The sequence below is a fragment of the Empidonax traillii genome, unplaced genomic scaffold (genome assembly GCF_003031625.1).
Source record: "Empidonax traillii isolate 1590-97213 ecotype Southwest subspecies unplaced genomic scaffold, ASM303162v1 scaffold326:size758569, whole genome shotgun sequence".
NCBI classification, from domain to species: Eukaryota; Metazoa; Chordata; class Aves; order Passeriformes; family Tyrannidae; genus Empidonax; species Empidonax traillii.
The window spans coordinates 118,488-132,232 of record NW_020955519.1 but is presented as its reverse complement, the minus strand read 5'-3'; the positions used below and the strand labels follow the sequence as shown (position 1 = coordinate 132,232).

Here is a 13,745-nt window from a genome sequence, read left to right as displayed (position 1 = left end):
AAAAGAAAGGCATGTAAGCAACTTGCTATTACCAGAGATTTTGCTGTTGCTGCTTATTTTAAAGGATTCAGATATTAAGAGGAGATGCAGAAGTGTGAATTACTAATGTAAGCAGTAATTAAGTAAATAGTCAACAGCTTTGAGCTCGCTGACTGTTAGCTTCCAGTGTTGTAGTGTTGTGGTTTGGCAACATTTTTTTTTCATTCTTGTTTTCGTAGATTGGGTTCTACAATGCTGTAGCCATCCCATGTTACACCACACTTGCACAGATCTTTCCTCCAACTGGGCCACTACTCCGAGCATGCAGGTGAGTAAATGTGCATAGCGTGTAACTTGGTCAAAGAAAAAGCAAGAATGCTTTGCAAGTTTGTCTGGAAATACAGACTTTTAATTTTAGACTTTGCATGCAGATGAACAGGGATACACATATCACATTAATCTATGCAGAAACCCAGAGGTGATAACTGATGTCTGGGACTATCCAAAGCAGATCTACAGACAGAGCTGATTAAAGTATACTGGATGCCAAAAGTAATTAGAGAGGAACAGTTCAGTGTTTGTGCATCACTATCTAGGCTGGTTAAGTGCAATTTCCTTCTATGTCCTTTTTACTTCTGCATGGTTTTCACAACAAAAATTCTCTAAAATTCTGTTTCATTAAAAAGACATGGGTTAGCATGTGGTTTTATTTCGTGTAGGTGATTTTTATTAAAAAGCAGACAAAGAAATATCCACAAAATATTCAGTAATTGGCAACATAAGAGTAATAACACTGGGATAAGGGAGAGTCAAATATAGCTTTCTGCTATGAATCAACTGGTATGTAGCTTGGGTTCTTCTGACAGAGAGGCAGGAGTCCTTTAACCTATTGGCTGCTTCTACCCTGAAATGTCGGTGGATTGCTTTGTAGGTAGGTCTGTCCAATAATTATATCCTGGACCTTAACAATCTTTCCTGACAAAACTTTTGTTGAAACCAGTGTGTATTTCATGAAAATGTTCCATTTTCTGGCTAATCAGTATTTTCTAAAAAAATCCAATTGGTTCATCAAGCCAGCAATCCTAAGTTACATCCTGTGGGAAAAGAGGAATGCTTTCTTTGCTCTTGCTAGTACCTCTCTTATTTTTTGTATTTTTTTTTCTGTCATGGTCCTTAAATTCAAGATTCCATGGAATTTTTTATTTGTGTTAAGTAATGAACAAATACCTTGAAATTTAATATAGTACTTAGCAAAACCATTTACTTCACACCCAAACACTCTTTCTTATAGCTATGAAAAGAATGTGTAGGTCTGTATCAATAGTACAGAGGACTGTCTTATGAAAAACTTTGAGTATCCAGGGGCCATCTTTAATATTCATCACCTCTAAGGTGTCTCTGCTGGGCATGGCTGTGCAACCCTTAGATGGATATGAAAGGAATATTCAGGAGGATTGGAGACTATACCTCTGTAGTTATTTTGTTAATGGGGCTACAGCTGGAATTTTGGTTAGCATCTGTGCTTTAAGAAGAGTGGATAAAGACAGTAGCGATTAAGAGAAGCTCTAAACGTTCAAAAAAGAACATTTGGGTTTACTTTTACTCCCCAAATCATTATCCATATGCTCTTAACATGAAAATGTCTTGCAGAGTCTGCATGATTAATAAAATAAGATATCAGGAAAGTTCTCTTACTAGCACAGTCAAATGGGAGATCTTAAAAATGAGTTTGTATTTACTGTAGAACTATTTGCATAGCCAGTACCTATGGTATGAAGTTAGTGTTGTTATTCCCCTAACAGAAACCGAGGCTTAGAGAGGCTAGGTTGAGTGCTTAAGACTGCACAACATCTTTTTTAGAAGCAGGGTTCTGGGAAGACACTGATCTTTTGATTTTTGATCACAAAAATTTGGATATCTAAATGAAATTTATTTACAAAAGTGGCCTGTATTACTTGATGTCCATCTTTTAGTACTCAGACAAGGAGGCCTAAAGTTGAACTGTGAATATCAAACACCCATGTAAATATGTGTTCTAGATGAAAGATTCTCCATAATTCTGAAGATGAAGCATGAACATCTCTTCAAGAGCGTATTTCTCTGTAGAAGATGTGATGTCTGAAGTAAAAGCAATCAGACTCCTGGCAGAGATAATAGGAACTTTTTCTGTTGCAGAAATTATGTTTGTTATTTGTAATTCAAAGCGTAATACTGATACTCCTGAAAGCTAGGCTGACAGAGTCTCCACACTGGGCTGAGCTCTGTACAGACACATCTCCCTGTCTTGCTATTGTGTATTCTTTAATTTAGATTGTGCTGATGAAGAACTGGAGCACAGACATGTGGATGAGGTTTAAGATCTCCTTAAGAATAAAGAGCTTACTGAAAATCCACACCCTGGCATAAAGCCTTCTGAAGAGCAGTTTTATCTTGGCCTTGAAATTACCCTCTGCTTTGTCTTTGAAGAGAATGAAGAGGAAGCTTGAGTTCAGACTTAGAAATGCAAAATAGGAAATCAGAACACAGATCTAACTTCAGCTCCGCAATTGTTAAGAATGGATGTTATTGCTGGGTTTAGAACAGTCTAGAGTATTTCAAGTAGCTGATTTGGCACTAATTTTTTTTCCTTTATTTTTGATGGGTAACTGTTACTCAGTGTGAGGAGAGGAATAGAGCCTCATTCTTGTTCCTCAGTTGCTGACTGAACAAATTTTGATATCACCCCTTCACCAGCAATACTCATTCTTGGAACACAGTATTTAAGCTGCTGCATCCTTGAGTTCTTTGAAACACAGACACCAATAATAGCAGCAAAAGCAGTCAAGACAGCATGTCAGCATCAAGGTTTTTCTTTTGAGAGCCTCTGAGCATTTATTCCAGACACTGGTAGCCAGGGGTTCACCAGAAGCTCAAGGGCAAATTAATCGTATGATCAATGCCTTAAAAAAAATAAAAATAACATAAAAAAAGTGTCACACTGATATTCCTGTGGTAAGGTAGCAGCTAACACTCTCGGTTTTCTTGTCTGATAATTTAATCCACATTTTTAAATGCTCTCTTGTAATTCTGTGGACATCAAAACTACCAGTCACCTGTGTTACAGTGTTCAGAATAAGTCTTTTCTGTGTTTTGTAGCCCAGGTACTCAATAGGCCCTACCAAAGAGGCAAATATATGTTGTGTATTTATTTTTAATATTAAGTGATTTATTTTTTTCCTTTATTTCAGACCAAATAATTTAAAACTGTTCTCTTTGTCCTTTTGTGCCTCAATTCTTGCTGAAATTGATATAATTTAAAAATATTTTGGCTACAATTCTCACCACTTTCCTGGTTCCAGGAAAGAGACCTAACAATAGTGATGGTTCACTTTTTCTGATCCTTAGTGCTCGATTGTATTAGCTGAGGTTCAGTGCCGTATTAACACCGGCTTCGTGGTTTCCAGTTGGCCTGGAGCACTGGCAGAGCAGGTTTCCATGTGCCTGCAGAAAATGGTGTAGGTCTTCACCCTAGGGGCACCAGCTTTCTTTCATAGACTCCATCAGATACTGCCTTCCACCACAGAGTCTCCTTTGACATGTCTCTCCTGGCTCACAGCTGGGTTTTCCTGCAGCCGTGAAGGCTATAAATCTGTAATGGAAGCAGGTGGTAGCCTCTAGTATCAGGGCGTGCCCTTGGACAGGTGTGCCATAGTCCTGTATATAGTTGACATGGATATGAATCAGACAGAATTATAAAATGGGATAATTGAAGTTGAAGGCTGAAATAATGTAAAGATGATAAAAACCTGATGACATACAAGAACTTAAATACAGCATAAATATAAATATCAAAGTATAGTACAACAGGCAGTATTGTTACGAATAAATAAATCCCAGTAAACTTATGAATAGTGCTTTATCTTTGACTTTTTTGCATCTCCAGGGACAATCTCAACCAATGGGAGAAAGTAACAAGAGGTGAGGAAGCCTCTATATGGATTTCCTCCCAGTCCCTTGCTCCTGGGACCTCAGATTCTCTTCCTGTGAAGATTGATGACTGAACAGCAGCAACAGATTGCTTCAATCTGAAAAGCACCCCTTCTTGTTTTGGGGATTTTTTTTTTGTTTAATTTTTATTTGAAAAAAAAAAGGAAAAAGAAAAGCTACAAAATTCTAACGAAGAAGTAGACCTGCCTAGGAAGGTAACACCCATGGAGTTACCTCAGCTAAATGACTCTGGCAGCCAGTCTCCTGACCTACACCAGTGACACAAAGTCAACAGAGGGAAAATGACAACCCAGATGTTTTAGAGTCAGCTATCAAAAGAGAACTTATGACTTGTGAATATAAAAGACTGGCCTTATCTCATGGGCTACATTGCTGAGGCCTTAATTTAAAACTGATGGGGGGTGCGGGTGGGGGGAATCCTAGGGGGTACTTCTAAATTGTATCTTTATAGTAAGGGTTTCAATGGTACTTTTATTATACCGTACTGTGGCTGGCTTTAACACCAGTGTCACTTGGGAGTTCTTGGCTATAAATAGAACAATATACCCATTGCTATTGTGAATGTTTATGTGTGATCTACTTGTAATCAGTTTGAACTCCAGCAGAATCCTTGGAGATTATAATTTATGCTTAGGTTACAGTGAATTCTCTTGCTGCAAACTAAAGGAAAACCAACATTCAGGTTAAAGTTTTAAAGTACTTCATTAAGCATCATGATGCAAATTGTCTGTCACTCATAAGGGAAACGTTGATAGAACTAGTGATGGTGCTTTGTTATTTAGAATGATTTATAAACCTAGACAACTCCTCCCTTAAAACACTGGAAGTATTGGATAATTATCTCTGATATGAGAGGGAGTTTCAGGTTGGAGTTTTTGTATCCATAGTGACAGAAGTATCAGATTAAAATTTAAATGTGACAGCAAAGATTTCCTTACCTAGCTCACAATTGAGTAAAGTCATAATTTTTATTTCTACCTGCTGAGTTGTATTTTAAAACATATTAGAGACATACCTGAAGTATGCTATCTCCCGGGAACAAAAGCCTTGTCAGAAAAGTCAGGTCTGATAAGAGGGATTGTGGTACCATCACAATAAATCAAAACTGTGTTTGTATTGACTAGCTTTTGTGTTGCACAGTAACACTGCATGTCTTCTACTGCTTTTTCCCCCCCATCCCAAGATGAGTGAAATTAGAAACCTTCTCCATTTGTCTATTTGTTTTTTCCCCTAGTTCAGCAAAATTTCCAGGATTAGCACTGCCTTTCTTAGTGAAAGAATAGCTGACTGAAGAAAAGTACTCCAAAATAGTGTGTTTACAGTTCTGTGCTGACTTAGGCTTTAGCCTTACAAACTTAGGCACAGCCTTTAAGACCTTACGTTGAATGCCACTCTTAAATTTAGTGCAATTGTACAGAGTATGTTTCAACAACACTTAATTTGCCTTTGTCTTTCTCTCAAAAATAATGAGAAAAAAATCTTCACAGTGATCCACACAGTGGGTGAAAACACCGTCTTTGCACACCTTTCACATACAGCCTATACTGCATTATATGCTTTTTCATAGGTAATGAACACTTGTAGTGGTTCCATTATAACATGGCCATTGTGTAACTGCAAAAAATACTAGTTGTAACTTAAAGACAGAAGACAGGTTCTCTTTTTCCATCTCATGTCTTTTGGGTTGTATTGCTCTAATAGGCATGCCATCTTATGGGTTTTGTGTGAACAACTTGGACTCTTGAGTTTTGCCTTCTGTTATGGTCGAGCACATGCCACTATCTGTATATGTGTACAGTGTGTGATCCATAATCGCGTAATGTATAAATGCACCTAAGCCTTTGCTGTACATAGAGATCCCACAGGTTGAGAATTCGATATGAAGTCTTCTTACTTGCATGACGCAGGTTACAGCCCCATAATTTTTTTCTGTTTGCTTTGCCAATTCTAAATGCAGAAATTAATTGTTAATCACAGCAAACTGGTTTGGAATTAAAAAAAAAAAAAAAAAAAAAACACAGGAAAAAATTACGCCAAAGTAGAATGAATAATATCTCATGCTGTGTCCTCTGTTTTACTCCTTAGTTATTCTATTTCAGCTAAATCATGCAGATGCAACCTTTCATCCACTAAGTACTTGAGACACAATCCACGGATCCTAGATCCTAATTTACTTGGAAATTATCTAAATCTATGGTGACTACAAAAATACTCCTTGAAATTTAGATACCCCAAGAAATCAGTGGAATGTTTTCCTTCATGGTAGAAGTATATTTGTTGCTATTCTCCTCTTTTTTTTCTCTCTGTTTAAAAATGCTGATCTTAAAAGCATTTCGACAGTATTCCTTATCACACTGTGTCTGTGTGTATGGAAAGCTTTTTATTCATCCTTTACTCATTGACAGTAAAGATAACTTCACTAGTTCTGTTTCTTACCATTTAAAATATATGACGGTATCGCATATGATTTTATTTTGCAGTTTATAAGTACTGATAGAGAGCCTGTTTCCCTGTAAAATTTTTCAAATTGGCAGTCAGTTGTTATGTCTCAAGTGAATCAGGTACTGTTTCTAATACAGAACTATCCAAACCTCATAAAATAAATGTTTGCTGTAGTATAATGCCTATTAGAATTAAAAATTTTGGCTCCAGTGCCTGCAGTTTGGTTTGATTTCCTAGTGTGTAAAAGGAGAAAGGTCATGACAAAATGTTACTCTTTCTTAGCACAGAGATCAGCAAAAATAACCATGATGAACTGTAATTTTTAAAGCAACTATAGTCTGTCTTAGCATTTACAGAGTATAGATCCATATGTGTAAATGTTTCTTTTAGAAAAAGACTTATACCTGCACTTCCAAAGTTAAAACCACCAAAAATTAAAACTTTGGAGCTGCATTTGAATTTCAAGACTCAAACACGTATTGAGATTTAATTGTTTGAAGGTCTGGACTTGAACTCACAAATTGAGTAAGACATCTGACTCATTAAGTTAAAATGCGAAAAGACATTCCTCCTTGCATTTTTACCATACTAAAACTGATCTTGTCCAAAATCAACAAGAATTCATAAAAAGCCTAACAGTTCTTTCCTTTCCTAGAAGTGTTAGACTTTATATTCCCAGAATTACATTTTTCTTGTTAATAATTCCAATTGCTCTTCCACTCTAAGCCTAGTAAAGGTAAAAGCGCTGTTTGAAGCTATAATTGAGCATTTCTAATGTATTATGAAATGGTGCCTGAACGGTATGCACTAAGTGAGAAAAATAGTTGACATGGCATGATACTTGTCTGACATACTGCATATTTTGTTACAACACTAACAGAAACTCCACTGTTAAAATTAATCTGTGATTTTTTTATGGTTGGGCAACATTCTCCTATGATGGTATGTAGGAGAATATACTCCTATAAACTCATAGCAGTAATATTTTTTTTTATAAGTGACCATTAGAGAAATGCAATTGAGTTTTTCTGGCTAGAGTATATGATCAAGTATATTAAATTGGAGGGGACATGCAAAGAGGAATTCATCTTTTGATGTGGCACAGATTTCTTTCATGTGTTTAAACTTAGAACAGTGTGATCAGTTTGCTGTGACTGCATTTAGAGCATTTAATGTTTAAATTGTAGGGATAGCAAAAAGCACTATTCATGTTAAAAAATATAGAGATTGTTGGATGCTCAAATCAATTATGACCCTCTTGAAATAATGCATTTGCCTCAAACACTGTGATATAGGACCAGGTCTGTGAAGTGTAACAATTAATTTATTCATTTTAAAAGTGGAAACGTCTTTCTGCACAATATTACAAGAAAGTTCATGTTCAAACTTTAATTATATATCCCAATCTAGCAAAGGCACATCATAACTTTTTTTTTCTTTTGCTTTCTGACCAAAAACTGTGCTCGATTGTAATACGGGTGTATACTCTGTCAAAAAACCTAAAATAATGGACTGCTTTCTAGGGTAGATCAAACTGATTTGTAGAGTAGTTTCATAAATATTCAAAAATCAGGTTGGGCTGTTATGTGAAGAAGAAAGAACTTCAAGGTAACAACATTCAACTTTACTACATTTAGTGAGCTGAAAATTTTGTTTTATATATATATATATTTACACACATATATATATATATGATACATATAAACTTATCTTTGTAAAAAAATATGCAAGTGCAATAATTTAAAGAGGTCTTAACTTTGCATTTATAAATTATAAATACTGTACATGGTGTGTAATTTTTTTCATGTATTCATTTGCAGTCTTTGTATTTAAAAAACAAACCTAAACCTTTACTATTCCGTTTGTACAATAGAACAGTAAGCATTTATTATGATATAGTTAAGTTGTAAATAAATTCACAAACGAAACAGCCAGTATGTATGCATATATGGGTGTCCTATTGTGAAACCTGTTTTTGCTTTTACTGCTGGCTCTGGCACAGCAAGACTACTTCTGTGGATATGTAATTATACATATAAATATATGTATGATACATAAAATATATTTAGAAATGTTCATAATTTTAATGGATATACCTATACATATACTTTGGTGTGAATATTACTGAATACAGAGTTTTTTAATATTATTTTTCATGTTTATTTTTGCTATTATTGGGAATGCAAGTGAGGGATGGGAATGTGTATATGTGTGTTTACACCATAAGTAAACCACAGCACAAAGCGATTCAAAACATAGTGAGGTCTTTTAAATAGGTAGTGCTTGGTTTTCCCTGTATTTTCAGTTTATTGCTTATGGTGCATTTTCCCAAATTAAGACAATTTTTTTTTTTAATATATATTTATCTCCTACTGTAAGTTCACATTGTCACAAACTTCAAAGGGATCCCCTTTTCTGTTTGCCCTCACACTGCCAGAGAACTTGCCTTGCTGTTGGCAGGTAACTTCCATACAGATCCTTGCTTTGACACTGTCAAAAGTCAGTGCAGATAATGCTACCTTTTGGGAATTACATAGATACTCATATGCTGAACTGCAAAGGAATTGCACCCAAATTTGTAAGGTTTGCTAGTCCAAAGCAATATAGGGCTTTAACATCTGCCAATACCCTCAAAGTACAAGGTATGTTCAAGGAACCATAAAGCCAAATTCTGAACGACACATTAGAAATAAAAAATTGATGGAAAAGAAAAAATCCTATCCACTGATACATACTCTTGTAACCAGCCCTTCCAGAAAGCTCTATTTGCTGCAAGGATTCTGCTATGAGTGCTAAGTTATGTGATGAGACAGAAAATGCACTGATATTTAATGCATTTTTTAGGATTTGTTCATTAAGGGTTTGTTAAAACTTCTTAATTATTTTTAAGGACGAGCAATAGAAGAGGAATGTTTCTGTGAATACTATGAATTTAGTCCTTTCCACCTGTTTTTGTATTGATGGCAAGGATCTAAAGGCTGAAGTCAATTAATGACTTTCTGGTCAAGATGCTGAAATTGATGGCAGATGGATGACACGCCTTTTCATATTTTTCTGTTTGTGCAGACATAGCTCTTGTAGCACAGCATGGTGCGTTGCCATTGATGGTCACTGTCCATTTTATGTGCTTTTCTGAACATTTTTTAGCCCATTGTTGAAAAACAAAATCAGAAACTTACAAAAATCACCCCCAAATATATTCCATTGCAGATAGTGGAAAATATAAATGTAAAAGCACCTTAACTACGCTCGTTGATGTTTGGAGAGGAAATGAGTATTGCTGTTGGTTTTGAGGAACTCTGAATTTGGCTTATTTGAAAGTATCCAAGTGCACTGTGACAGAAACATCAATGGCTTTCACCTACTCAACAAGTGTTGGAGATTATTTTGTTGTACTTATTTTGCTGAAAACAACTACTAAGGAGAAATTCCCCTTCCTCAATCTGTAGTCTCTCTTCTTCAGATTAGGGAGAAAAGTTTTTTTTAAGTGTGTTTCAGTAGTGCTCTGGAAGAGCTACTGTGGAAGTTGCTTACAAAAATGAAGGTCTTTGGGTCAAGAAAGAGTTACAGAGAGATGCTTCAGAAGGTAGTTCATGTGTACATAAGGCCTGTTCTTTAAAAGTCTGAAAGGAAGGAAAAATATGAGATTCAAGAACTGTGAAAATAATTAATTAAACCAGGTAAAGTTTTTTTTTTTTTTTTTTGGTTGTAACATTGCTGGAAGGGCTAAATGAGTTTCACCTTGTCACATTTAGCTGGCATTAATTGTTTTGCTTTTTTTACAGGATTTTAAGCCTTATGAATACAGGGCAGAAAACAATTTTGTAGAGCTTCTTCTGTTCCTTTAGCAGTATTTCTGCTGCTTATAGAAGCAACATCAGTTGTTAATACTATTTAATAAGGATATGGAAGTGAAAATTTTATTATCAATGTTACCTGTGGTGAATGTGGTAGAGTGATGAATATTGGTAGTTTCAAATTAGTGCTGGTGGACAAGTTGATTACAAAGAAGAGAAATGGTATGATAACTAATGTTACTTTCCAGCTAGTGAAGTCCAAGTTGTTTTCTGCTGCTGACTTGTGGAAAGGAAAAATATTCAGTATCAAGTATATTTTACATCTTGTGACCAAAAAAAATCCCAACCTGGTTAAAAAAAATATTTTCTCTTGTGACTAGCATGGGAAAAAGGCCAGCAATGTGTGCCTTTCTTCTTAACATGAAAATGTACTGAAGCTTAAAGAGAAGAATTGCAGTGCATTTGGAAAGACAATGGTCTTTCCAAAGAAAAAGATGCTACTTATGGGCTTGAAGGAATAAAGTTGTTCTGTGACAGATTTTCATTATGATCTTGTGTAAGTTGCCCAACACTCTATGGTTTGGGGGCTTTTTTAAGTTATTTAAGCCTCTAAACACTTTTTTTTTTCTTTTGGTATTATGCATGTTTATAAATATTTCTAGTTACATGCAGTCCAGAATTCAAAATATATAGAGGCAATCAGGTGGTCATCTCATAATATGTATGGTGATGTTCACTTTCCTGTGAGGTGAGAACAGTTATCACAGGGCTGTGATGCCCTCAGGTGTGCTGCTGCTGAGCACCTCCATTTCTGTTTTCTCCAGGTATGAGGGGAAGATTAAGAAATTAGAGAATGAGCTTTCAAGCTGGCATATGGAGTTGCATCTTTAACAACTTTTGAGCTGTTGCAGTGACATGTAATCTTAAAAAAATTCAAAATCCTATAGTTAAACACTGTGGCAGATTTTGTTTTAAAACTGTACTCACTTCTATGTGAGTGCTAATGTCAAATGGGTTTGGGTACCACATCTCTATAGTTCCTGTTCTGCAACCATTTTGCAGGGTCCTGTTCCAGGGCTGCTGGAAGTGGTGTGGGTAATTCTCCGGGTCCTTTAAACTATCTCGTTCAGCTCCAGTTGTCAGACAGCTTCCCATTTTGGACTTGGTATCTGACCAGGGAATTAGGTCAATCTTCTGCGCAGTTCTCAGTAGTTTTCATGATCAGTTACGAAATGCATTTAAACGTGCTGTAGCCTCACACAGAGCTGCAAGTGCAATATACTACCTTCCTTTCAAAGTTTCAAAGTTTTCAAAGTCACAGCACTAGTAAAAGGTTCTAGGTACTCTAGAATCACAAGTAGGGCAAAACTGAAGTTTCCAAGGTTTCTTATGTTGCTTTTTGTTGGGCCATAAAAACTTAGAATGTATTCCCTTTGGATGTTATCTTTCCTGGGTAATACAGGAAATTGTTTTCCAAAATCCCTCTTCCTACCTACAGTAGAGCATTGCCATCAGAGCTAGCTATACTTTACTGGGGATATACTAGAAGCATTAGTGAACTAAGTGTCTGGTTCATCAAGACAACCTAAAGAATTTACACATGACCTGGGACTTGGAGCTAATCCAAGTTGTCTGCTAATAGAGTTTTGCTTCCTGAATGTACAAGGCAAGCAGTTTTCTCTGAGTTTGTATAAACTTTGGCATTTGCAATGCCAACATATCAGAGGGAGCTGACCTAGTAATTAGAAATGGTTGCCATTCTAGGTGGTGAAACATCAGTTAAAGACTTTTTCTGTCCTTCACCACAAGGCATGTGAATCCCAAGACCCCAAGACCATCAGTCTCAGAAAAGCAAGAGGTACTGTACTGCAAGCTTAAAAGAAAACTTCTCACAGGAGAACTAACATCCTAAGAGAGATCTGTCTAGTAGCTATATGAAACCAATTCCTTGAAATCATTAAATAGAATTTGCTGATAAGATTGGCAAATTCCTAATTTTCTGCCTTTTTTAATTTCTGCACTTTTTGTGCTGCAAATTTACTTTTCTGGTAGAGCAATTTCTGGTTTTTTTCTTTCACCTTTGAGGACTTCATGAGTAGAAAAGACTGCCATCTCTACAGCCTCTTCTACACTCTTGATTTCTGTGGTCTGAATTAATTTCCAGTGACTAAGAATTAAAAGTATAAAGCTATTCTTCAGGGCTTTTTTTTCAAGAGATCAGGGTGTGTACGAAAGACGGATTTAGTGGACTGGAATTTGCAAAGGAAGCCTGAGTTTCTTTCTGCCCTGAGAGCAATAATTTTCATGGAGTATTACATGCTTGAAAAGCTTGGAATGAAATAAACACTGTGCCATGTGAGAGTAAGGTGAGGGCAAAACTAAAATGAAAGATGGGCTACGTGTACAGGGAAAGCTTCTCTCACCCACTGGCTAGCCTAAAGTAAGGAGGCTGATCTGAAGTCTCAGCTCCCCAGTCTTTCTGCATGGTATGTTTTGCCCTGAATTGCATAAGATCCTCATGCAGAATCGCTCTTTTCGTGGCACTGCTTCACAGAAGCGCCATGTAATGCTTATCATGCAGAAGAGCTTTCTGAAGTGCCTCAGATGATGTCTTTAAGCAGAGTTGGCAAGATGAAATTAATGTATTTGGGGATCCTGGTGCTTTTCTTTTGAAGCTGAAGCTGTATTATGAACCTGTTTAGGAAGTTAGGAATTTAGTTGATCTTGCATAGCCTATGTCATAGATGGAGCCACTTGTGTATCTTACTCTTTTTGCTGCTAACTTACAGTGGCAGTAAAGTAGAGTCTGCAGGATTTACTTGAGCTTCCATTTCTGTTTGGTATCTAACCTTCATCTGACAAAATACTTCCGGATACAGATATTTCTATTCTCCAGGAATACTGATGCTATTGGAAATGCTGTATCAGACATTTACAAGGTAATCAGGAAAGATTTTTTTTCACATTCTTTCAATTGGAACATGTACCAAGAGATGATCTGTGTCATCTTTTTCAGTCAAGTCAGTTGATATAATCCATAACATGGGAAAACTGGATCAGAACATTCCTTCTGAAGATGTGGGAAGACTTTGTGTCAATGACTTGCCGCTAACTCTTTTGCTGTGTTTTAGTAGCAACTCTACATTTTAAACAAGAGAGTCCCATAACTGGGAATGCTGTAATTTTGTTTCTGCTGCCACAGTCAAGGCTAATGCAGTTGACACAGCCTGGAATTGTCTTTTCTATATACTTTCCAAGGTAGGCTGATGGCTGTAACCAATTTTCTCTCCTTCCATTAGTAATATTGCTACCATTTTTGTCCTGAGTTGAGGGGAATACTGGTAACCTTAGCAGAAAGAGAGGAGCTCTCTGGCTGGAACAGACTGAATTCTCTTCCTTTCTTGAGAGCTTGTCTCATCAAGTTATCCTGGAGATAAAATGGTTGGGAACAGCCTTTTAACTAGTGTTACTTTCACCTTGGGAAAAAAACCAAACCAAACCAAAACAAAAAAAACCAACAACAAACATGTCACATTCTGT

At 36.3% G+C, this 13,745-nt stretch overlaps 1 protein-coding gene across 3 annotated transcripts in view; it reads left to right on the top strand.

Moving 5' to 3' along the window:
• The window catches only part of PDE10A (phosphodiesterase 10A), a 358,019-nt gene extending 349,357 nt beyond the window's left edge, over nucleotides 1–8,662 (top strand). For 2 of the 3 annotated variants that reach the window (XM_027891693.1, XM_027891694.1), the window contains exons 21-22: nucleotides 219–307; nucleotides 3,902–4,547. In XM_027891693.1, coding sequence (XP_027747494.1) covers nucleotides 219–307; nucleotides 3,902–4,019 — 207 coding nt within the window. In that variant the 3' untranslated portion in view covers nucleotides 4,020–4,547. Of the gene's footprint in view, nucleotides 1–218; nucleotides 308–3,901 lie in introns of all 3 variants that reach the window. The other variant, XM_027891692.1, reaches the window with a different exon arrangement.
• The last annotated feature ends 5,083 nt before the right edge of the window (nucleotides 8,663–13,745 follow it).